The sequence below is a fragment of the Miscanthus floridulus genome, chromosome 10 (genome assembly GCF_019320115.1).
Source record: "Miscanthus floridulus cultivar M001 chromosome 10, ASM1932011v1, whole genome shotgun sequence".
NCBI classification, from domain to species: Eukaryota; Viridiplantae; Streptophyta; class Magnoliopsida; order Poales; family Poaceae; genus Miscanthus; species Miscanthus floridulus.
This window is the reverse complement of record NC_089589.1, coordinates 94,848,809-94,874,894: the sequence shown is the minus strand read 5'-3', so window position 1 is coordinate 94,874,894 and position 26,086 is coordinate 94,848,809. Positions and strand designations below refer to the sequence as shown.

Here is a 26,086-nt window from a genome sequence, read left to right as displayed (position 1 = left end):
TCGCCTCATAATTGTCTAACCATTTTCTTAAGTGTTGTTGTAGAAATTTTTATTAGGCTATTCACCCCCCTCTAGCCATTAGGACCTTTCATCTAGTGATGAAGAAATAAACATGATAACTAAAAATTTAGATGGAAAGACCAAATTATTCATCACTAAGCTAATGGAGGATTTAGATAGTATCCAAGCCGAGCTAGAATCTAGAGAAGAGACTCTTATCTAACAAGAGAATCTCTACATTGCTAGCAAAGAAGCTCTTTTATTAGAGAAAAGTTTGAGTGTTCATTTTGACAGGCCTATTCACCCCCTCTAGGCTAACCAGAGATCCTACACTATTGACATTTGCAAAATATGTACTGCACCTTATAGGCGTTGAGACACTACTCATGGTCATCACCATCGTCATGGTCATCGTCATCATCATCGTCATCCTTCTCCTCCATGGGTGCGAGGATAAGACCGTCGTTCGGTAAATTATCGGGGACTACAAGAACGAAACAATGTCTCATTGGCAACAATTGTAAGATGATGCACAAGTCAAAACAAATTCTAAATCAATTACTGACATAAGCGACACAAATGCCTGTGGAAAAAGGCCATCTCCCTCTTATCCTCGGCCTCATTAAAGTCGTAGGCCTCCTTGTTTTGTCACCAGAAGCTCATCAACTCGGCCTCGTTATTGTAAAAACTCAGTCGTCGACCGGTCACTTGAGGAAAGTCTTCTAAAATCCTATTATGGGTCTTCCATGATGGCATCTCTACCCCGTACCTCATCCTCAGCTCCATCTACTTCTCCTCCCACATCCAACGCTTGCTCTCTTTTTGGAGTGGCGAATGTATCTTCAGCCTCTCCACTAACTCTCCACAACCAGTGAAGTCCTCCCAATCGCATGTCCTCCCCACCTAAGCAAACACAAAGCGATGAGCAAACAAACCGGTGGCCTATGTTCATGTAGTAACTTCACCGGTTCAATCAACTTACCCATAACTCAGACGGCCCTCCATAAGCATTGCCACAGTAGTATCCATATCCTAACTCAAACGGAACAACTCCTTCGCGAGCCTTGATGCCACACTTGCACTTACGGTTCAGCATCTTTGTGCATGGCCATGGCTTAATGCCTGCTTCAAATTCCACAAATTCATACTCAGAAGGCCAGTGAGATTTGGGTCCATAGTTGTACTCCTTAAAGTCACAAGATGGGAACCCTCTCTGCAAAAACACATGTTCCAATTGCAACATTGTATGTGCGAAACACATACAAGCTTAGAGATAGATTGCTTTCATGAGAACTCACATAATCTGGCAATCCATAGCGATAGAAGGCAGTGAATGCTCCACGTTGGCTGGGAGTAGTTAGTTGCACCAACACTCCACAATGGCATCTAGGAGGATTGGCTAGACGGCGCAAAGCAGCGTCAACCTTCTCCGCCTCTATCATTTCTAGAGGGTTCGGTGGCGGCGGAACCCAACGAACAAATTTTGAATATGGAACACTTTTTCAGGGGTCATAAGGAAACAACATAATTAACAGATCAAAAATTTCATCTCCATCGATCCACTAATAGAAGTTGCATCCCTCTAGGTAGGCATCAAGTGTTGAGGGGCGTCGCTTAAGTTGGCAACAGTAGAAAGCACGCCTAGCTGACGCGTGATGCCTTGACTTCTTCATAAATGCCGATAACCCATAGTAACACAACGGTATTGGCTCTGCTGATAGGAAAGGATCGATAGCACCATGGTCATTCAGATGGTGCACGAATTGGTTGTCATTTCGAACCGCCATTGAACCTATTACAAAGCAGTTCAAGAAAGCAAAGATATGAACCAATAATCGTGTAAACCCATGAAGCCAAACCATAAAACAAACTGATTGAATGTAAATGATGTCTATACATAGTCCAACTCATCTATACATCTAATCACTACAAAAAAACACACTTCGAACAGTGCAACCCATACTGTTGTTTAAACCCTAATGCACTACCAACCAAAACCAAACAAAAAAATCATAAAAGTTCAACAAATACAATATGAACCATAATATATTAGACGTGATTAGCCAAAGCAACTTTCATTCAACCAAATGAAAGCTGGTATTGCAAACAGCAGTCTAAACCAGAGCAGTATATAAACATCAACTAAACACAAAAAAAACAGCAGAGGTGAGGGTGTCATACCTCATGCACAAGACCGTTCAAATCTGAGAAGCAAATGAAAACTTGATCAAAGGCAAATAGAGGATGGGAGGAGGAGAAGAGAGACAACACATGACACAACAGTGACCTCGAGCTCGTCCAGAGTGCCCACAGAGTGAAGGGACATAGACAAGAGGGAGGAAAAAGGTGGTGGGCCACGGCCTTTATATGGGCCTATCACGCCAGCCCGCATGGCGCGACAGCACCGTCGCGCTAGAGTCGTTGGCACGACAATCCGAGGCCCACGCACCGCCACGCCAGCTACGGTCAACGCCGGGTGCCACCGTGGCTGGGCTTGTCGCGCCAGCGTGGTAGTGTCACGTCAGCCGCACTGGCACGACCAAAAGGGTCACTTTTGCAAATATTTTTTTAGGATTAGTATTAAATTATTTATTTAAAAAGGATTACAAATAAAAAAAATTCCAATTTCTTCTATCAACCAAGTCTGATGATGCATTGCAGGCCGACTCTTTCATCAAAACTCTGTCGAGAGTAGATAGATAGATGTTTTTATAAAAAAAACATGTTTGAGTAAATAATACGTATATGATAATCTTCTAGTTAATTCATTAATATAATTGGCACAAGCAATCTGACGAGGAGACGTACGATGCTACACGGCATTCATTCATTCATTCCTCTAATTTCATACTCGTGCAATGGTACTAAAGAAATACTGCAGGAATTAATTACTGTGTACACACATCCATTGTTTTTCTTTAGAGCTCTTTTACAATCACTACCACACAAAATCTTTTGCAAGGCGTTTCCAAAATGGGCTCAGGGCAGCCGGCCCAGCAACCACCTCGGTTAATGCCTATAACCGAGGCGGTTGCCCTAACACAACCGCCTCGATTAATACATTAACCGAGGTGGCCACCTTAAAACAACTGCCTCGGTTAATTGATATTAACCGAGGTGGACATTTAAGGTTGCCTACCTCGGTAAACTCATTTTCGGAGACGGGCACACTATAAGGCCCGCCTATGTTAATATTGACCCAATCTAAGGCCCACTAGCAAGTAAGAGTATAAAAACAAACGAGGAAACCCTAGCCCACTCACGCCCTCTCCTTTTTGGCCCCCACCGCATGATGGCGCCCTCTCCCATCCTCACGACCGCGACTTCCCTTGGTCACGACTTCCCTTTCTCCCATCGCCCACCTCTCACACAACGCCCCTTCCCTTCGTCCACCGCCGCTGCCCCTTCCCTTCCTCCACTTCGATGCGCCCATCTCCCTTCCTCGTACCGCGATAGCGCCCCTCTCCCATTCTCCCACCGCGATGGTCGCGCGCCCCTCCTCTCCCTCTCTTGGAGCATGGGGCTGGTGCGCGCTCGCCCTGAGCTCTTCCGCCTCGGCGCCACCTCTACCACGGCAGGCGGCACCTCCACCTCGGCGGATCCGGCGGAGCGCACGGGTGGCGGCTTGGGCGAGCCGGATCTGGTGGAGCGCGAGACAGCAGCGCTACCTCACGGGCCAGCGGCGCGCGCGGGAGCTGCGGATCTGGTGGAGGCGCCCCGAGCGGCAGATCTGGGAGCGACGACTCCCCGAGCGGCGGATCCGATGGAGGGCACGGTGGATCTGCGAGCGGCGGATCTGGTGGAGGTCGCTAGCGCCGTGGCGGCAGAAACGGGCTCACCGGTGGGCTCAAAAACAGGCTTACCGGCGGGCTCTGGGCTTTTTTTGTTTTTTATTCCATTAACCGAGGCGGGCATTTACAAGGTGCCTGCCTCGGTTAATCGTTTAACCGAAGCGGGCAAAGCAACCGCCTCCGTTGTCACGGATTAACTGTGACCTTTCGACGGAGGTGGATGGTTTACCCGCCTCCGTTAATCCAAATGGCCGCCTCCGTTAAATTTAATGTAGTAAATCCACATAATTTTGGTACTATCCCCACTTTTTTGGTACTTCTCTGTACTTTCGCATTGGTACCTCTTATTTTTGCACCGTTCGATTCCTCCTGATGGATGGTCGTTAATTTTTCCAACCATTGTAAAATTTCTCTTATAAATAAGGTTTGTTTGGATCTCTAAATTATTGATGGAGATTATAGATCACTGAAGGCAGAGTTCAAAATTTCACCAAATTCTATCTGGACATAGACAGTGATGGTAGGATCCAATTTTATTTTGTGTGTTTTCGGAGGCGCAAAACGGTAGTTTCTATTAGAAATATCAATATTTAGACATTAAATAGAATTTGTATCAGCAAAAAATACACTGGTTGCTTTTGGCCTAATAGAAAGCTTGTACCTCCATCTGCTAGGAGGTGCACGGATAAAACCTCATGCCATTCTCTCTTTCTCTCTTAAAATGAACACCATAAGATCAATTTCTTCGATTTCCTTTGATTGGAATTTTTGGACTTTGTTAATTTTGGTAATTTCAGATGCGACCAGTAAAAACATGTAAACCAAAATTTAAAACTCCACAGTTGAAGATGTCTCGCACCCATTGTCTCTGAGCAGTAGGGTAGAGGTGGGGATAGCTGGATTTTCAGGATTCTGTAGTTGGATTAGGTTTTCTCCTAAAATCTACTCTGTTCCTAAATATCTGTTGTCATAATTTGCGTACTGATAAGTTTAACTAGATTTGTAGGTAAAAAAATACATGTAACATTTATATCTCCAAATAAATTTATTATTATGAAAATAGATTCAATATAATGCCAGTCCCAATGCTAAAAACTATATGTAGTTTTCTATAACTATTAATTTCTATATACACTATATATAGAAACTATGGTCCCAATAGATATTTTCTATGAAACGGTTTTTTATCCAATCACATATATTCTTTCTCCATTCTCTGCCAATCACATCCTTTCATGTCTTGGTTCTCGTGTAGACATGGTTTCTAACTTAGACCCGGTTTGTATAATTTTGCTCTCTCTCTTCAATAACTATCTTACCACATCAGCGAAACGCTTAAGTGACAGTATAATTATTGTCCATACAAACTATGATGATTTCTATATTGGGAGTACCGTAACAATCCTTCTTCCCTTCGGGCAGCTTCCACTCGAACGCGTGCAGCATGGAGGCCAGGAGCAGCGTCACCACCCGCGTGGCCATCGGCGTGCCGGGGCACGCCCTCCGCCCGGCCCCGAACGGCATGAACTCGAGCCGGTCCTTCCCACGGAAGTCCGTGTCGCTCCCTCCCACGAACCGCTCCGGCACGAACGCCTCGGGCTCCGCCCAGGACTCCGGGTCGCGCATGATCGCCCATAGGTTTATGATCACCGTGGTGCCGGCGGGCGCCGCAAAGCCTCTCACCTCCGCGCCGTCGGACATGGCCAGGTGCGGCATCGTCATCGGGCTCGGCGGGTGGAGCCGCATGCAGCCAGTGCAAGCGCCCCGACAAGCCAGCTGCATGCCTGTGGTCCAAGGCGGCACGCAAACCAAAAAAACAATACTTCGTATTTTATTTGAATTGCTATAGATTTTGAATGTTGTATTCGTTTTCAATTCCTTTGCGCCGCTGTATTCTATGTGACCAGATGAACAAAATTAGACCTCACTTGGATATGTTTGAAAAAAATTATTTTAGTAACAAATTATGTGTAAATATGTGCTAGGAGATTATCAAAGAAGTTAATACTAAAGTTGTTACTACAAAAATATACTAAAGTTTTATATAATATGCACATCGATTGTTATCATAAAAAATATGAAAAAATATTATATAGTATTTACATAAAGGTACTAGCCCTATTTTATAGTAGTTTAAGAGCGTGGATCAAGTTGCTAGTGAGAGTTTGTTGCAACTTATATAATGTAAAACGAGTAAGAATTCATGTAGAAATAATGCAACTAGCTGCCGACTAGGGAAATTATTAAAAAACAAGAATAGCAACCAAAAACAAAGACAATATGCAACATGGGGGTAAATTATTAAAAAAAGCATTGCATAAGCTGCCAACTGAGGGAGCAAGTTATTATACAATCCATTGCAAAAGTTGGAAAATATGACTAGCTGTCAACCAGAGCAAAATATTATGTAACTAAAAGATACAATGAAACAAAAAATGAAATATTTAAAAGAAGGAAAAATATTGAAGAACAGTTAATATGTATGATTTAGGAAGACATTTAAACCTGAAAAGGAAACTGAACCACTGAAATAGCTACCTGAACGGAAATTGAAATTGACAACCAGAAAATTATTAAAATAAATTGTACAACTTGAGGGGTAAATTATTAAAATAAGTGTAAAATAAGCTGCTAACTAAGGGCAAGTTATTATACAACCCAAACTGCGACCCCTAATCCTAAACTTTCTGCAACCTCTAATCCTAATACTTGTACGACAACTAATCCCAACCCAATCTGCCTTGTATGTGTTTGTGCTTTTTCTTTTGTGACAACTTATGTGTGCAATGGATATTCTTTTGTGGCAACTTACACATCGTATGTGAGACAACTAATATGCAGGATTTAGGAAGACATTCAAACATAAAAAGGGTGATTGAAAACTAAAACTAAAAAAATTTAAAAAAATTGACTAAAAACTAAAACTAAAAAATTTAAAAAATGACTGAAACTAAAAATTAAAAACAGAAACTAAAAACTAAAGTATACATGATAAAAAACAAAAAAATTAAAATTAAAATTGACAACCAGAAAATTAAACTAAAATTAACAAATAAAAATTATAAACTAAAGTAGACACAATGAAAAAAATGATTGAAACTGAAATTACCAAAAATTGAAATAGAAATTGAGAACCATAAAAAATTAACTGAAAATGTCAAATAAAAACTGAAAACTAAAGTAGACGTAATAAAAAAAATAAACATAAAACTGAAACTGATAACCAGGAAATGAAACTGAAAATGATAAATGGAGACTGAAAACTAAAGTAGACACGATGAAAACCCAAAAACTGATTATTTTCAAGAACAAAAACTGAAACATAACAACGCCATCGGAGCCTGTCTTGGTTTGTCGGCCGGTCAGTCGCCGGCGTGAAAAGGAGGAGGAAACGCAGGAAACAGCTGTTTTTCCTAGGCACCGATGGGAAAAAGGTCGAACTCCAAGTTCCACAGGAGAAGCGCAGAGGGCTGACACGTCAGGCCAGCTGCTGGACGTGTCCTATCGCTTACGTGTGGGGCCACATGTATCCCGTCTAGGGGAGTTCGTGGGCTGATGGGGTCACGCGGCCTCTTTTGGAAAAAAAGAAAAAACTCATCCCACATGCATGCCTGTCACCCAGGCCGCCGGCCCGCATTGCTGCCGCAGGCCGCGGGCGCGCAATAGAGTCTGCGTCAAAACTAACCTCCTTATAATTGCAAGATGGGCCTCACACAACAACCCAATCAATAAAAAAAAAAGGTAGTCCATTGAAAACAAACAAACGTGCAAGGTATCTGTTGACACTTAATTCGGAAATTCTAGCGCGCGTCCAGTCGCGCGGTGTGTGGTGTGCGCGACGCTGGCCGGCTGACGCGTGCAGCCCACGCGCGTGGCGACAGCACCCCACTTCCTTTTTTTTATTTGAGTTTTCAATTATATTTTTTATTTTGAGTGTTGTATTTTCGGTTTCGATTTTCAGGTTTTCAGTTTTTTTTTTCATGTTTTGGTTTCATTTTTCTGTCAAGTTTTTTTTTCTTTTTTTTTGTTTCAATTTCCAGACAGTTTTTTTTAGTTTCATTTTTTAGTCTTTCTTTTAGGTTCGAATGTCTTCCTAAATCCTGCATATTAGTTGTCTTAACTATAATGTATTTTTTAGTTTTAATTTTCAGTCAAGTTTTTTTATTTATTTTTAGTTTCTTCCTTTTAGGTTTGAACTTCCATGCTTTCACTGGGCCTGCGCTTCCAGCAAGGCTTTACTCGGATGTCGAGCAGGGATTGAATGAGAGGCCTTTTGTGGTGGTCCCCAGGTCCTAGGTCCTGTGCTTCAGCCTCTCTCCACTAACTACCAGAATATTAGTGCGATCTCTCTCCCTCCAAGCTCCACTCCGCCTCTCCTCTCTCTCTCCCGACACTACGGCAAACCAGCGCGTGCGAGAGTGGCCCCGGCGCGGTGCCTCACCGGCACGGGCTGGCCTGGCCAGTGGGCACGGTGTGGGTGGACCGTTGCGAGGCCCCAACCCCGCTAGAGCTGTGGCGCCCCGTCGGGCCTAGGCCTCGGCGGTGGGTGCGAGCGCGGCCCATCGCCGGCGCCTCACCGGCACGGGCGAGCCCCGTCGCTGAGCATAGGTGCGGGAGTGACCAGGGCGAGGGCGCACCCCGGGACGACGGCGCTTCGTCGCAGCTGGCCCCCGATGGTGGGTCCGAGCGCGACGCACCGGCGCTGGCAGGCCCTGACGGTGGGCTCGAGTGCGTGTCGAATGCGCCCCACGGCGCGGGTGGGCCCTAAGGGATGGGCGCGGGCGGGTCCCATCGGTGGGAGCAGTGGTGTGCTTGCTCCGACGTGCGCTTCAGGGACTCCACGACCAGGCTTTGCCAGGCTTCTCTCTTGATGAGGACATCACTTCTTCAGAGGTATCCGCTGATCCTCCAACCGTCATGCAAGGTCCAATGACCCGGGCTCGAAAGCGACAACTCAATTTAGAGGTGAGCTCGTTCTTAAGCGATACTTTTCATACTTTTGAGAATAGACTACTACGTAATGATGTTATCTTGCTTAGGAACATTGGAGAGGGTCATGAAGGACTTAGAGGAAGTGGTGGAGGTGATGATGACCAGCAAGGACGTCCAACACAAGTCGGAGGCCCAGTCCAACAAGAATTCGAGTCTGCCTCGGCCTCCAGGACCAGTCTGCCTTAAACTGGTCACCCAGGATGCATCCGGACTCCGTTTTCGATGATCCACATATGGATGGAAAGCTAATTTGATAAGAAAGCCAATACAAGTGGTTTCACATCAAAACCTCTTCGGAATCAACGGGAATCATCGAAATAAGTCTGCGTCCAGAATCTACCAGGGTGCTGTGACACCTTCTTTTGGTCCGTTGGACCGTGTATCGTGTTTGGGCCCATTAGGGGGCGCGTCCAGGGTAGGCGACGACCCTAAGACCTTTATAATCATATGCCGCCGCCGTCATTAGGTTTTGGGTTTTTCTTAGATTAATCTGTCAAGAACAGTTTCACCGTTCATCGGTTTGTGAGACCCCAACTTCATGAGTTTAATCATTCATTTGCAATTTGATTGAGTTCTTTCTTGTTCTTGCTTGTGTTCTTCGTTGCGCAGACAGGGATTGGCCTTCTTGGCGAGGTCAACCTGGTCTGTGACTCGGTTGATAACCAGAGGAGCTGTGGTGCTAAGATTGCAGGGTTCGATCTTTCAATCTAAAGCCAGATCGGTGTGTCATTCTCCACCACAACGATAGTTACCATCACCTGACGGAAGATCGGGATCCCCGTCTATATTAAGTGGTAATAGAGCTAAGGTATACCGTCAGGTTTACTTTTATTCCCTAGTTTTGAGTGTTTTACATTCGTCCCATAGTCCAGTGCCATACTCATTTTTTCTGTCCTAGAACCTTCCGCGCCATAGCATTCGCATATTTCAGTTTTAGAGTCCGTCGTGTTGAGTTTGTGTCCTGGTCAAGATCTTGTTGCTGGTTAGGTCGTGTTAGAGTTCAGTTCGTGTGTTTTCCCCCATCATTTCCATCAAATCTTTGCTGTTGTGACCAATTTTGCGCACATTATTTCCGTTTTGTCCTCTAATTCGGAGCCAATTCTTAAAACCGGTTTAGTTTTCGCATATGGACTCCGATTTTGATGTTCCATATATCAAAATCGATCAGAAATTTTTTTTGAATTCATCCATCCCCCACTTTGCCAGGGTTCAAAAATTTTAGATTGGTCAAAAAGTGGTCACAAGATCCTCTTTTCGTGGTCATAAAGTTTTTGTCATTTTTGAGCAAGTTTTCTGAAAATTCCACAGGCCACGTCTTACACTTGTTTGAGCTTATATTTTTCTGTGGTTACTTCTTTTGTGCTCTTAAGTAAAGGAAAAATATCAAAAAAATAAAATAAAAAAGTCGAAATTTCTCAAAAAAACAACGACAGCCCAAAAATAGAAAAAAAGAGAGGGACAAAAGAGGAACAATATTTAGAGGAGCACATAGAGAAGACCAAAGTGAGTTGTGTTAGCGTGTGCTGTCTAGTTTCTTGTTTGTGTTGCTGTTTCCATCCACCATACTTGTTTTTCATACAGCTGTCACCTTGCTATCCATCATACTTTTGTCACACACCTGGTACTTGCAATATTTTAGATCAGCAACGAGAACAAGTACTTTGAACTATAATTCAGCATTACTTTCTGTTACTGACTTGTGTGCCAGATATACATATTACTCTTTGTGTGCCTTCCAAGCTCCACAAACTCTTCAGATCAGTATAGACAAAGGGCCTTGCAATCTCGATACCACTGCCTCACAGGTATCACGAACCAGCCGCCGGTTGTACCGCCCACTGCTTGTGTTGGTAAGAACTTTGTAAGAGCTTGGTAAGACGCTTCCACTTGCTGTGAAAAGTGACACCACTGCAACCACGTAGTCATTTGGTAGGGATAACTTTCACCGTTTGTTCCTATTTTTGTGTTTTCAATGGCAAGAGGTGAACAGACTGGAGATAACAATCCTAAGGGTTTCAGCGAGTGTGTCAGCCAAGAGCAACTACAAGCTGTTGTAGAGGATGCCCAAAAAAGGATGAATGAGGCCGTCAGGAAGGCCATCACTGACGCACTCATTGAACTCAACATTGGCAATAGCATGGAGAGATTGGACAAGCGAATTTCCACGCTAACCGACAAGGTTACTGAGTTGGAAACCTTTGTGGCGGGCAACAATGATGTCTCTGGCAGCAACACCGATGGTCAAGACACGGTGTATGATGCCAACAGGAACGTAGGTCGAGCAGCCTTCCGACAAGAGAGATTACGACAACGTCTTCGCCGCAACATGATAGGTATGGGTGGTGTCCACCACCACCACCGTTAAGGTAATAATCACCGTGTGCCCGATGATACTTATGCTAAAATTAAGTTCACAATACCATCTTTTTCGGGTCATTATGATGCTGAGGGATATCTTGATTGGGAGATGACGGTAGAACAAAAGTTTAGTGCCCACCTTGTACCTGAGCAGCATAGAGTTAGACAAGCTACTAGTGAGTTTAAGGATTTTGCCATTATTTGGTGGAATGGGCTAGCTGCACAGAATGCTTTACCTGGTACGTGGGAAGAACTTAGGGTAGCTATGCGTGATCGTTTTGTTCCTCCTTCTTATCATAGAGACTTGCGTAAGAAATTGATGCGTTTAGAACAAGGACATAAATCTATACAGGATTACTATGGTGAGCTTCAAAAGGGATTGATGCGCTGTAGTGTTGTGGAGGGAAACGAAGATGCCATTTGTTGTTTTTATTCGGGTTTGAGGCGTGAGATTTAGGACATTGTTGATTATAAAGAATTTAACACTATCAACTACTTGTTTCAGTTTGCTATGCTTGCAGAAAAGGAATTGTAGGGGTGTGAATAGCAGGGCAAGAGCAAGGTCAGCACCAGCACATACACGCCACGCTCGGCACCATCTTCGGGGCTGACCAAGCCAACCACTTTTTGGGCGCCTCCACCAGCGAGCAAGCGACCAGCAGCCTCTGGAGTTTCCGCTACACCTAAGGCACCTCCCGCACGACCTTCAGATTCAGGTAAAAATTCTTTGCAGGTGCCTACCAAGAGTTCCTCATCCATTGCATCGACGGGACGCACTTCGGGTATTCAGTGCCACCGCTGCCATGGCATTGGCCATGTGCAGAAGGACTGCCTAAGTCAGCGAGCATATATTGGTACAGAAGATGGTTACATCAGCACCTCTGACATTGAGGATGAAGAAGACCAAGATGCAGATGAGGACGATGGTGAAGTCCTTGGTGACGAGGCCACGGCGTCCTATAGGAGCATTATTGTACAACGGGTGCTCAGCTCACAAGTCCAGCAACCTGAGAAGCTACAACGCCATAACTTGTTCCAGATTTTCTTCGTCATCAGCGACCGTCGAGCACGTGTCATTATTGATGGAGGTAGCTGCAACAATTTGGTGAGTTCTGATTTGGTCAAGAAGCTTGGCTTGACCACATGCCCACACCCATGTCCATACCATATTCAGTGGCTAAATGATTCTGGTAAAGCAAAGGTAACACAAACTTGCAGAGTTTCATTTTTCATTGGTTCTTATGCTGATTCTGTTGATTATGATGTGGTACCTATGCAAGCTTGTTCACTCTTATTGGGTCATCCTTGGGAACATGATAATGATGCTACACACCATGGTAGAAGTAATAAATACACTTTGTGCATAAAGGAAAGAAAATTACTTTGGTACCTTTGACCCCTGCTCAAATTGTACAAGCTGGTAGAGAACACGCTACTAGTTTGAATGATGTTCAATCTGAAAATCAGCAAGTTGCTAATTCTATTTTTCCACCTAAAAAGAATAAGTCTACATCTATTTCTAAGGCTGAGGGAATTAAATTGAAGGGTGGTGTTATGCTTGCAACAAAATGTGACTTTGCTGAAATTTCTGATGGTGATATTTGCTATGCTTTGGTATGCAAATGAGCTATGTTTTCGCTTGATGATATTGTTAGCTCGGTACCTCCCACTGTCACCAACCTTTTGCAGGAGTATGAGGACATTTTTCCAGCTGAGATACCCCCGGGGCCGCTACCTATGAGAGGGATAGAGCATCAAATCAATTTGATTCCGGGAGCAACCTTGCCCAACCGTGCTGCCTATCAAACCAATCCTGAGGAGACTAAGGAAATTCAGCGGCAAGTCCAAGACCTATTGGGCCACGGGTATGTACGTGAAAGCCTAAGTCCTTGTGCCGTTCCTATACTTTTGGTTCCTAAGAAAGATGGAACTTGGCGTATGTTGGTGCGGGACCCACGGGATACCCCGCAAGGAAAGGAGAAGATCTAGTCTAACTAGAATTCTTCCCCTGTAATCTTAGTAGAAGTATTATTCTGTAATCCTACTAGGAACTTTCATTGTAAACCGACTAGGATTCTGACCTCCTGACTATATAAAGGAGGGCAGGGTTCCTAGGGACGGGCGATTTTAGACAACACAAAACAACACAACACTTTACGATCAATCCAACGCAAAGGCTAACGCCGACTGGACGTAGGGCTATTACTCGATCAAAGATCGAGGGTCCGAACCAGGATAAATCGACTGTCTCTTGCATTAACCGTCGAGTTCCGCATACGTTGAAGCCCGAACATACTGCCTCGGGGACCCCCATGGTAGGCTATCAGTGGTCAAACATCGACAGCTAGCGCGCCAGGTAGGGGACTTTCGGCGAATTTGCACCCGAGAGCTCGACGGACCTCGTCAACATGATCTTCTCGATGGGATCAATCTTCATCTTTGGTTCATGGATCTGCGAGGCAGACAACAATGGCAAGCTCCAAGGCCATCTCCTCGAAGATTCGGATCATCATCAAGACCTTTCCATTTTGGCGACAACGACAGACCAACTTGCTGGAAGATTCGCACAGCTCGCGATGTCTGATCCAACTCAGATTTTGTGGCTTCATGCATCCGATTCAAACTCAGGCTCTGCTTCCAAGACGGAGTCCTATCCGAGTTCTATCAAAAAACCGAGTTCTTTTCCAATAAGGCTTCGGAACACGACATCAACCCATCAAGAATACAACTTGGAGTACACTTAGAGTATTCTAAAGAAGACGTGCCCTTTTCCTTTTGGTCTTGACAACATGGCAACATCTTATCGGGCACAGCTCGAAAGATCTCTTAATCCAGTGCTTGGAATACCATTGACAGGAGCTCAAAAAGGTCTCATACTAATCATAACATATCAAGACTGCATCATCCACTAGCCAGGTTCTGTTCCTAAGGATAGCAGTACCTGCCTAGTTGACACAACAATGACAAAAGCTCTACCCTACCAAGAAGGAGACTTGATCTGCGACCTTGAAACCTCTACTGAAGTTATCAACCACTCTGACAGTATGGAAACCAACGCTGATGACAGAACAACTCACGCTTGAGAAGTATTCATGATTTGCCACCCTCGATCACCATTGGTCCCCCCCGAAGCACCCGACGTCAGGTCTTCAGATGAATCCGAATCCAACATATCACCATTTACCTAGGGGCACGATGGTGAGACTAAGAGTCAGGGCAAGCCAGAGAAAGAAAGAATAAATTGAAACAAGGACATCAATGCCATGCTAGGCAGCGCAAGGAAGCTTGGATCAAATATGAGTCAGACCTAGCCGAGTATAATAGAAGAAAATCAGAGCGAGAGGTCGAAGAAGGACGATCAGTGAATACACCCTACGATAAGATCCGAGAAGCACTAGAAGAACTCAGGGTGACTTTACATCCCAATGAAAAACAAGAATAGCTCCGGGACTTCCTCCGATCAATGGTCCTAAGGACGCACGACGGAAGGGCCCACTCAAGACTACATGACAGGTCAACATCTCATGAGCAAGAAGATCAAAATTAAAGGAAGTCCGCTTTCAAGAGACTTGGACCAAGTGGAAGTCACAACAGAGAAAGTAGAAGAAATCATAGTCAAAATGACCGAGTCGAACAACCAAGAAAGGCCAGAAGCAAAGCACCTACTCGGACAGCCACGCAAAACTACTCTCACCCAGACAACAGTTGGCAAGAAGGAGGCGCTGAATCAGAATACACAGAAGCCAGAACGCACGATAGATTCCCCTGTTTTGCAAACAGACTTACTTCAATACGACTGCCTCATAAGTTCAAGTCGTCCAACCACTCCAAGTATGATGGCAAGACCAAACCATGGCAGTGGCGCAGGATTTACTCGCAATCGATTGAATTGGCTAGAGGAGATGATGACATCAAGACCTTGTTCTTTCCCATGGCCCTAGAAACCATGCCCCTTCAGTGGTTTGACAAATTGAATCTAGGATCAATCAAAAATTGGGAGGACTTGCAAAGAGCTTTCTGTGAAAATTTCACAGGTATCATTACACACCCAATCACCCATGCAGAGTTAAAAGGACTCAAGCAGAAAGGAGGTGAAAGTCTCAGAAATTACTATCGACGATTTGGCGAACTACGAGCTCAAGTACATGACATCACCCAATGAGAAGTAATCGAAGCTTTCTCTCACAGAATCATGGCTAGGTGGCAATTTCAAGACTTCTGCAAAGAAAACCCAAGAAACAATGAAGAATTCAGACGAACGGTGGAAAAGATGATTACCGCGGAGGAAAAGACACGAGAAAGATTCCCGGATAGAAACAACCAAGACAACCCGGACAGGCAAAATCCTCAGAACAACAGACATCAGGAAAGAAAATGTGGACCAAACAACACCGTAGCAGTGACTGACAAATCAAGGAAATTTTCCAAACCCAGAAGGTATGACGACATTGAAAACATGCGTTGCATCTTACACCCCAAAGGAAATCACACCATCGAAGATTGCTACACCTTCAAAGATCGATACACAAGGAAGAAGGCAATCAGAAAAAAGAAGAAGACAACCACGAAGACAAGGGATTCCAAAAATCTAGGGGGATAGTAGCAGTAATCTTTGCCGGGGTTCCAGATTCCAGAAGCAAACATCAAGAAAAGCTAGCGTTACGAACCATCATGGCAGCAGAACCTGCTACACCAAGATATCTCAATTGGTCACTGTATCCAATCCAATTTTCAAGGGAAGACCAATGGACTAGCATAGGAAATGCAGGCCATTATCCACTGGTTCTAGATCCAACTATTGTCAGTATGACTGTTACGAAAGTACTAATCGACGGGGGAGCCGGACTCAACATCATTTTTTCAGAAACTCTAAGGAAGATGGGACTACAACTCGCCGGGATGATTACACCAACAAGCACGCCTTTTATGGCATAGTACCCGGTAAGGCAGCAATGCCACTTGGACAAATCACTCTACCAGTTACTTTTGGGACTCCCTCGAACTACCGTACAGAGTTCATCAAGTTTGAAGTTGCAGACTTCGATTCATCATATCATGCAATCCTTGGGCGCCCAGCACTAGCAAAATTCATGGCAATACTGCATTATCCGTACCTGTTGCTTAAGATGCCAGGGCCTAATGATGTCCTTTCTCTTCGGAGTGATTTGAAGCGCGCTTTTGACTGCGATGTTCAGGCAATCCAAATTGCAGCAAAAGCACAGGCCACCGATGGAAGAAAAGAAATAGTCACTATTGCAGCAGAAATGAGCACAGAAGAGCTAGTGATACTGGCTAAAAAACTGAAAGCTCTAGTTTGGTTTTGGTGAATTGATGAAACCCTAAGTGCTAACCTAGTTCATCAAGTGATCATGAGATAGGTAGCACACTTCAAGTAGAGAAGCAAATGAAGATCATAACATGAAAAATGGTGATAGCATGGAGATGATCAAGGGCTTAAACTTGAAGAGAAGAAAGAGAAAAACAAAAAGCTCAAGGCAAAGGTATAACTTGTAGGAGCTATTTTGTTTTGGTGATCAAGACACTTAGAGAGTGTGATCACATTTAGGTTTGATAGCCGTACTATTAAGAGGGGTGAAACTCGTATCGGAATGCGGTTATCAAAGTGCCACTAGATGCTCTAACTCATTGCATATGCATTTAGGATCTAGTGGAGTGCTAACACCCTTGATAATATTTGTGAAAATATGCTACCACATGTGCACAAGGTGTTTGTAGGGTTGAGATGGGTTTGGGTCCCTCTCGGCGCTTTCGGGAAAATGAAATGTCTATTTTCTATTGCGCCGGATGCAAAATTCTTGGTGGTTGGCACACTTGAGCAAGGGTGAAGAAGTTAGAGTTGAAATGGAGTTGATTGAAATGATGCTGGCGTCGGTCTACTGACCGGACGCTGGGTCACTCAGCGACCGGACGCTGAAAGGCTGCGTCCGATCGAGCTATCAGACGGCACAGTGGCTAGGGTTGAGCACCGGACGCTGGCTGTGTCCGGTCAAGGTGGACCGGACGCGTCCGGTCGGAAAAACATGCCTCGGGGAGCTTACTGGAAACGACCGGATGCTGGGGCTTCAGCGTCCGGTCAGTTTTAACCAGACGTGTCCGGTCGAGGTCGGTACCTTACTAGAAATGACCAGACGCCGGGGGTTCAGCGTCCGGTCAGCGTCATAACCGTTGGAATCTGACGAACAGCGTTTGAAGGCGATGACACGTGGCGTCCATCGGACGACTGGACGCTGAGGGCCAGTGTCCGGTCAGTATGACCGGAGCGTCCGGTCAGAGCGCGTTTTGCCCAGTGAAGGGGTATAACGGCTCTATTTGATGGGGGCTCTATTTATAGCCCCATGGCCGGCTCAAGGGATAACTCTTGCACATTTTCATTGACATAGTAACCTTGTGAGCCTAGCCAAAGTACTCCCACTCATCTACATCATTGATTCATCATCATAGTGAGATTGGGAGTGATCCAAGTGCATTGCTTGAGTGATTGCATCTAGAGGCACTTAGTGATCGTGTTTCGCTGTGGATTTCACTTGTTACTCTTGGTGGTTGCCGCCACCTAGATGGCTTGGAGCAGCGAGGATCGTCGAGCGGAGGTGGTGATTGTCTCCGGCTCCGATCATGGTGATTGTGAGGGGTTCTTGACCTTTCCCCGGCGGAGCGCCAAAAGGTACTCTAGTGGATTGCTCGTGGCTTGTGTGATCCTCATCTTGTGTTGGTTGTGCGGCACCCTATTGAGGGTTTGGCGTGTGAAGCCAATTAGCGCGTGAACCTCCAAGTGAGTGAATCGCTACAACGAGGACTAGCTTGCCGGCAAGCAAGTGAACCTCGGTAAAAATCATTGTGTTCATCATTGATTCCGAGGAGATTGGTCATCATTGTTATTCATCTTCGTGATTGATTGGTTCATTCATCTACACGGCGGTATAACCCTCTTGATTACTCTCTTTACTTTACCGCAAACTAGTTGACAAGCTCTTTAGTGTAGCTAGTTGTGAGAGCTTGCATGCTTGGTTGGTGTGGCTCTTTAGTTAGCCTTTGAGAGCACACTAACATAGGGTAGTGTCATTGCTCTTGTGTGAATTGACACTATCTAAACTAGAATTGTGGTAGGTGGCTTGCATTTTGAGTAGGCTAGCGCAACACTCGCTTCGCCTCATAATTGTCTAACCATTTGGTTAAGTGTTGTTGTAGAAATTTTTATTAGGCTATTCACCCCCCTCTAGCCATTAGGACCTTTCAAAAACCCAGCATCCTAGCACCACCAAAAGAAGCCGACGTCAAGCAAATCGACCTTGGCACCGGTGATCCCTCCAAAACGGCAACCATCAGCACCCACCTATCAGCAAAATAGGAACTCGTGCTCACCAACTTTCTTTGGGACAACAAAGATATCTTCGCTTGGAAGCCGGCCGACATGCCAGGGGTCCCAAGAGAGTTGGCTGAGCATAGAATTGATATCAATGAAGGCTCCAAGCCTGTGAAGCAACGACTACGACGATTCTCACTCGACAAGAAGGCAGCAATTAAAAAAGAAATCACAAAACTAATGGCAGCCAGATTCATCAGAGAAATCCTCCATTTAGACTGGCTAGCAAACCTAGTTCTGGTATAGAAAAAGAATACGGACGAGTGGCGCATGTGTGTCGACTACACAAATCTCAATAAACACTGCTCGAAAGATCTGTTTGGGCTACCACGCATTGATCAGATAGTTGATTCAACAGCAGGATCTGCCCTATTATCCTTTCTTGATTGCTATTCAGGATATCACTAGATCACATTAAAGGAACAAGACCAGAGCAAGACATCTTTCATCACTCCATTCGGTGCCTACTGCTACAAAACCATGTCATTTGGACTCAAGAATGCTGGTGCCACTTAACAAAGAGCTATCCAAACATGCCTCAGTGATCAGATCGGCGAAAACATAGAAGCATACGTGGATGACGTAGTAGTAAAAACAAAGAACCCGGATACACTCATAGAAGACTTAAAGCAAACCTTCGAAAACCTGAAAAGATGGAGGTGGAAATTGAACCCAAACAAGTGTGTATTCGGAGTTCCTTCGGGACAACTACTCGGATTCTTGGTCAGTCATCGTGGAATCGAAGCAAGCGCCAAACAGATTTGAGCCATAACAGAGATGGGCCCTCCTTGAAGTGTCAAAGATGTGCAAAAACTAATAGGTTGTATGGCGGCCCTCAATCATTTCATATCAAGACTAGGCAAAAAAGGGTTACCTTTCTTTAAATTGCTAAAGAAGACAGACAAGTTCGAGTGGATAGAAGAAGCCAACGAAGCTTTCAAGAAGCTCAAGGCATACCTCACCTCCTCACCCGTTCTCACACCGCCGAAGAAATACGAAGACATGATGCTGTACATTGTGGCAACTTCTACTGTAATCAGCACTATGATTGTCGTAGAAAGAGAAGAAGAAGGACGTGTATATAAAGTACAACGCCCCGTATACTACATCAGCAAAGTACTGTCAAAATAAAAAATCTGATACCCGCATGTGCAAAAACTACTCTACGCCCTCTTGATCACTTCACGCAAGCTTCGCCACTATTTTGAAAGCCACAAGATTACCGTGGTGACAGATTTCCCACTCGGAGACATCCTACACAACAAAGACGCAACAGGGCGCATATCTAAGTGGGCAGTTGAACTTGGTGCTCTCAATATCGATTTCACCCCATGGAAGGCAATTAAATCTCAAGCCCTGGCCGATTTTGTTGTCGAGTGGACAGAAATTCAACAACCTATGTCAAATACCATCCTTGATCATTGGAAGATGTACTTTGATGGATCACTCAAGCTAGGCGGAGCCAGTGCAGGCGTTCTCCTCATTTCTCTAGATGGAAAACAACGTATGTCCTTCAGATACTATGGCAAGCTACAAACAATGAAGCAGAATACGAAGCCCTCATCTATGGGCTACGATTTGCAATTACCCTCGGGATCAAGCGTTTACTCGTATACGGCGATTCAGCAGTAGTCATCAATCAAGTCAACAAAGATTGGGATTGCACCAAAGAAAACATGGGCGCTTACTGTGCTGAAATATGAAAGCTCAAAAAACATTTTCAAGGATTAGAAATTCTACACGTCCTGCGCGATTCTAATATTGCGGCAGACATCCTCGCCAAGCTTGGATCAGACAAGGCAAAGGTCCCACCCGGTGTATTCATAGAGGAGTTATCAGCTCCCTCTATCAAACAACCCGGTGAGATAACCCCTGAAATTTCAGCTAAAGGCACCCAGATTTTGGTAATCACCACTTCATGGACCCAGGTTTTTATCGATTACATCAAAGAGAATAAGTTGCCAGCGGAAAAAGAAGAAGCTACCAGAGTTGTTCGCAGAAGCAAGAATTACGTCCTAGTGGGAGACAAGCTCTATAGAAGAGCCGCATCATCAGGAGTACTCCTAAAATACGTCTCATTTGAAGAGGGCAAAGAGATCCTAGACGAAATACACTCAGGTTGCTATGGAAATCATGCCGCTTCAAGAACACTAGTCGGCAAAGCATTACGCACCGGTTTCTACTGGCTAACCACTTTGAAAACCGCAGAAGAACTCATCAGAAGATGCAAAGGTTGTCAAATGTTCACAAGACAAGCTCATGTGCCAGCTCACAACCTCATCTGCATCCCACCTCCTTGGCCTTTCTCCTGCTGGGGGCTGGATCAAGTAGGACCTCTCAAGAAAGTAAAAGACAGTTTCGAGTACATCTTCGTAGCAATTGACAAGTTCACCAAGTGGATTGAATACAAACCACTCACAAAATACAGCGCAACCAAAGCAGTCGAGTTCATCCAAGACATTATGCACCGCTTCGGCATGCCCAATTGAATCATCATAGATTTAGGTTCTCCCTTCACAGCCATAGAATTCCAAAGTTGGGCACATGACTGTGGCTTTAGAATAAATTACGCATCAGTCGCACATCTAGAGGCCAACGGACAAGTCAAAAGGGCTAACGGACTCATACTAGATAGATTAAAACCAAGATTGTACGAAGAACTAGTGAACTATGGATCAAAATGGATTGAAGAATTACCCAAGGTCGTATGGGGGCTACAGACTCAAATAAGTAGAGCCACCGAACACTCACCTTTTTTCCTTGTTTACGGATTAGAAGACGTACTACCTGCTGACTTGATCTAGACATCACCAAGGATAGAGCAATATGACGAAGGAGAAGCAGAACAAACCCGAACATTAGAGCTTGATAGTACAGAAGAAGTCAGAGTAAACGCTACCCTCCAATCAGCAACATACCTCCAAGGATTAAGACGCCACTACAATAAGAATACCCAGTCTCGATCATTACAAGTCGGAGACCTAGTACTATGAAGAATACAAAAAACCAACGGACGCCATAAACTACTCAGTCCATGGAAAGGTCCTTTTATCGTCACAAAAGTCATCGGACCGGGCACATACAAGTTGATAACTGAAGACGAAAAAGAAGTCAACAATACATGGCACATTAGCCAGCTACAAAGATTCTATGCATGAAAACAACTCAAGGGAAAATATATATACAAGCCACAAGAGATCAATGTTCATGATCAATAAACATAGCGCTCATCAACAACATATGTACTATTATGACCTATCAATATTCATGATCAATAAAGATAGTTCTTTCTCGACAAACATATGTCTTATTATGGCTTTCCCTGAGTTGTTTCCAATGAGCACCAAAAAGCAAAATGGCTGAAAAGACGCCTGAGCATACCGGCCGAGAGCAAAAGAGCTGAAAACATGCTTGAGCCCGCCGATGAGGGTAGCTAATAAGCTAACACCCGAACCAAAAAGCAAAATGGCTGAAAAGACGCCTGAGCATACCGGCCGAGAGCAAAAGAGCTAAAAACATGCTTGAGCCCGCCGATGAGGGTAGCTAATAAGCTTACACCCAAACCAAAAAGCAAAATGGCTGAAAAGACACCTGAGCATACCGGCCGAGAGCAAAAGAGCTAAAAACATGCTTGAGCCCACCGATGAGGGTAGCTAATAAGCTAACACCCGAACCAAAAAGAAAAATAGCTGAAAAGACACCTGAGCATACCGACCGAGAGCAAAAGAGCTAAAAACATGCTTGAGCCCACTGATGAGGGTAGCTAATAAGCTAACACCCGAACCAAAAAGCAAAATGGCTGAAAAGACGCCTGAGCATACCGGCCGAGAGCAAAAGAGCTGAAAAGGTGCTTAAGCCCGCCGATGAGGGTAGCTAATAAGCTAACACCCGAACAGAAAAGCAAAATGGCTGAAAAGATGCCTGAGCATACCGGCCGAGAGCAAAAGAGCTGAAAAGATGCTTGAGCCCGCCAATGAGGGTAGCTAATAAGCAAACACCCGAACCAAAAAGCAAAACAACTGAAACTAAGTCTGAGCATAAATCAGAGCAATTTCAAGACAAAACCCTCCAGGCCCTTGTTCCAAATAGCAAGAGGCTCGAGGGCTACACTCAGAAGATCCCAAGAAGCGCTACATGGTTTCGCTCAAGAAAGCACTCGGACGATGATTGTTCCTGCTCGACAAGACTTGAAGGAACAAGACGAGGCTTCCAGAACTCAACCATGAAGTGCTCGGGGGCTTGTTGGTCCTAGGATGTTTTTGCAACCAGAGATAGGACCAGATGCTGACCACACTCCGAGTTAAGCCGAAAAGAAGAAGCTGGAGATGTCCTAAGTCTTTTCAGTACTAACAAGAACACAAAGTTTGTCGAGACAATGATCTATACCGAGTTGTTTACAAGGCACAAACGAAAGCCAGAAAAGCACTCGACAGATCAAGAAAGTTTGTCAAGACAATGATTTACCTAAGCCGAGTTGTTTACGAGACAAAGAAATACAGACAAAGAAGACATCAACAAAAAATAAAGAATCTCCATTCAGTTTTCAAGTATAGTGTTTTGTTACAGAAGCCGGAATACAAAGGTCGATTACATCAGACATTGTCATCAGGATAAGAAACATCAATGTTAAGATTATCTACAATCTTCCTGGCTAAATCATCGACCTCAGGCTCCAACTTCTCAACAGCATCTAGATACTCTTGGCTCTCAGCTTCATCAGCAACCTTGGACAAAGGAAAGTCCGGAGAAAGAACCCAGACCTAGGCAAGAACGTTCCTGGTACAAAGATGGGCACACCGCTTCACGAACTCCTAGAAATGGGTCGACACTTGGGGAATGAACTGAGCCCAAGAATGACCATCATCTGCTGGAGTCTGGAGAAGGTTGGCTACTGACCAAAAAGACTTCCACAAAGCTTTCCAGTTCTCAGTAGCCATTGCCAACTTGTCAACCAAGTCCTCAATGGTTTTTTGGGCCTGCACAAGATCTCTGTCAGCTCCATGCCTAATCAACTTAGCAAGCGCGAGTTCTTCTTCAGCTTGAGTAATTACCTCCTCAGCCTTATTGTGGCTAGTACGAACGAGTGTCTTCATCTCCTCGATACCCTTCAAGAGCTTCTGCTTTTCAACTCAGAGAGCTAGACCAAGCAACAAAAGACAAGTCAGCAGAAAGGCAAATTTGAATACAAAGGGAAGCGAAAAAGAATTCACGAGTCAGCCAAAAAGGCAAATTTCTTCATGGCCTCCACATTTTTCAGGCCTCCTGGGCAGCTGCATCCCTCTACTTTTCTACCTCAACTACCCGGGCACGGAGAACATTCTCCTCCTTCTGATGCGTCTGACACTCAGTCTCCAACTCGGCCCGATAGAGGTCAAGCTCTGCCTTCAGGGTACTCACCTCAGAAGACAACTTTTTCTCATTTTCAGACGAGAAAAAGAAGCCGGTATGATCATGAGAAAAAGACTGAGCAAAAAGAGAGAAAGAAAAATAAGACATAAGGACAGAAGAAAAATGAACATCCAAAGAAAGAACTGCAGAAAAACTTACCTGGAGCCTTTCCCCAAAAGAAGTCGCAAGGGTCGATAAGCTTCCCTAGGCGGCGGTTAGCTCCGACAATTGATGAGTGGCATCAAACTGCTGCACCACGTCATCAGCCAAAGGCGGACCACTGGAAGTAAGAAGAGGAGAGGGAGAAGCCGACCGAGGCGAAGAACGCACGAATCGGGCAATCTCCTAGGAAGCCACGACCAATCCCTTAGATGAACCCACCGCCATGGCCACGGTCGCCTCGGGAGCCGGCAAATCAGCAGCTGTGGACTCTGTCCCCCTCACAGCCACCTCAGCGACCATGTGCTCCGAGTCTTGAGACTCAGTACACAAGGGCGCACCAGAGGTTTGACAAGAAGTTGACTAGAGGCTCGAGGAAGACGAAGGCCTAAAAGTTGACAAGGAAACTCATCAATAAGAATAAGAAAAAAGGAGAACAGAAGCAGAGAAATAAAACTAGAATTCACTCACTCAGCTATCTTCTTCTTCATAAAACCAAAAGAAGACCTTGTAGGGGGAACCACGGTAGCAAAAACATCGCCACCACCCTACGACAGGAGCAGTGCGGCCGGTACTAGAGCCCCAGAAGAACTCGAACCCGATGACCGCTTGCTATAAGAGAACAAGACCAAAGTCAAAACAAAAAGAGGAGTTCAACAACAAGAAAACAAGAAAAGAACTCACCGACGAGTAACGAGGGCAGCATCATCATCCTCTTCCTCCTCACTCTTGACCAAGGCCACCATAGCTCCAGCTGAAAAAAGGACAAAAGTACTCGGTCAAAGATAAAAACAAACAGCAAAAGGACATGGCGTATTAATATGCTCACCTAAGAGCATGCTAGCTACAACTAGAGTACCTGGACGAGTACTTGACTGACGAGACTTCATGGCAGCAGATGGAGCAGAAGAAGAACTATCCGCTCGCCCCCTCTTTCCAAAAGTACGAGGAGCTCGAGGAACTAGACGAGGAATATACTCTTCATATACATCAGAGAATGCAGAAGAAACACCAGGAAGCAGCATGGTAGTTTGAAACTTACTGGTCAGGGATGCCCCAGCAAGACTACCCCTAGCCTCCACATTTGCAGGAAGATCATCAAAGGAAATTGGATCAGCGAAATTACGCCCCAATTCCTATAAGAGAGTAAAACAACAAGACAAGGAAGATTAAGCAAAAGTGGATACAATGAAAGAGAATCAAAAGTACCCACATAAGGAAAAGAACAACTCACAGCAGGGGGCGGGTTGTTAGCGCTGTACTCAAGGACAGCAAGCGGAACGACGCTTACTCCTTTCAGCATCTTCTGAAGACGCTCGAGCACCTCCTCGTTAGTCAACTCAAGGGTAGGGACCATACGAGAAGGGTCCTCTGCCCTAGAGTACTCGAAACCGTAATGTTCTCGCTCCTTCAAAGGTTGAACTCAACGGTGAAGAAAACTAGAAATAATCCCGAAGCCGGTCAAGCCTTGCTGTTTCAGAACGCAAATCCTCTCAAGAAAAGGCTTGATCGTCTGGAGCTCAGCCACAGTCACAGGATTCTTTTCCCATCGGTCATTAACTAAGGGACCAGATCCAGAATGAACAGAAAGAGGAGGAATCAAGTTGGCGGCATAAAACCAGTCAGCACACCAATCCCTCATAGAATCAACTAGGTCATAGTCAAAGAACTTGCTCTTAAGACCCTGGTGAAACTGAATCCTGCAGCCACCAAGAACAATGGTGTCATCATGGCGGGGTTGGGGCTTCAGGTGGAAAAAGTAACGAAAGAGGGAAAGAGAAGGAGGAATTCCAAGGAAAGTTTCACAAAGATGAACGAAAACGGAAAGATGAAGGACAACATTGGGAGCAAGATGGTTTAGGCTAATCCCAAAATAGTTGAGAAATTGGTGAAGAAAGGCAGAAGCAGGAAGGCAGAGATCGGCACGGATAAAGGAGACGAAAAGAATAATCTCACCGGGACTTAGAGCAGGGACCCGATGCTCGCCTAGAGCTCTCCAATAAGCAAACTCCTTGCT

The 26,086-nt window shown here is 44.9% G+C and overlaps 1 protein-coding gene across 1 annotated transcript; it reads right to left on the bottom strand.

Annotated features, from left to right (window-relative positions):
- Nucleotides 1-380: 380 nt before the first annotated feature.
- Nucleotides 381-5,513, bottom strand: LOC136489064 (ent-cassadiene C11-alpha-hydroxylase 1-like). Its single transcript, XM_066485801.1, has 2 exons — nt 5,186-5,513; nt 381-484 (listed from the first exon to the last, which is right to left on the bottom strand). The coding sequence occupies exons 1-2, from the start codon at nt 5,511-5,513 to the stop codon at nt 381-383; spliced, it is 432 nt and encodes a 143-aa protein (XP_066341898.1).
- Between the last annotated feature and the right edge of the window lie 20,573 nt (nt 5,514-26,086).

What these genes read in the sequence shown, in the direction of transcription:
- LOC136489064 (XM_066485801.1), bottom strand. Translation starts at nt 5,513, where the DNA reads ATGACGATGCCGCACCTGGCCATGTCCGACGGCGCGGAGGTGAGAGGC. An exon ending in AGGGAAGAAGGATTGTTACG is followed by an intron (nt 485 to 5,185) that starts GTACTCCCAATA and finishes TCGTTCTTGTAG; the next exon opens with TCCCCGATAATTTACCGAAC.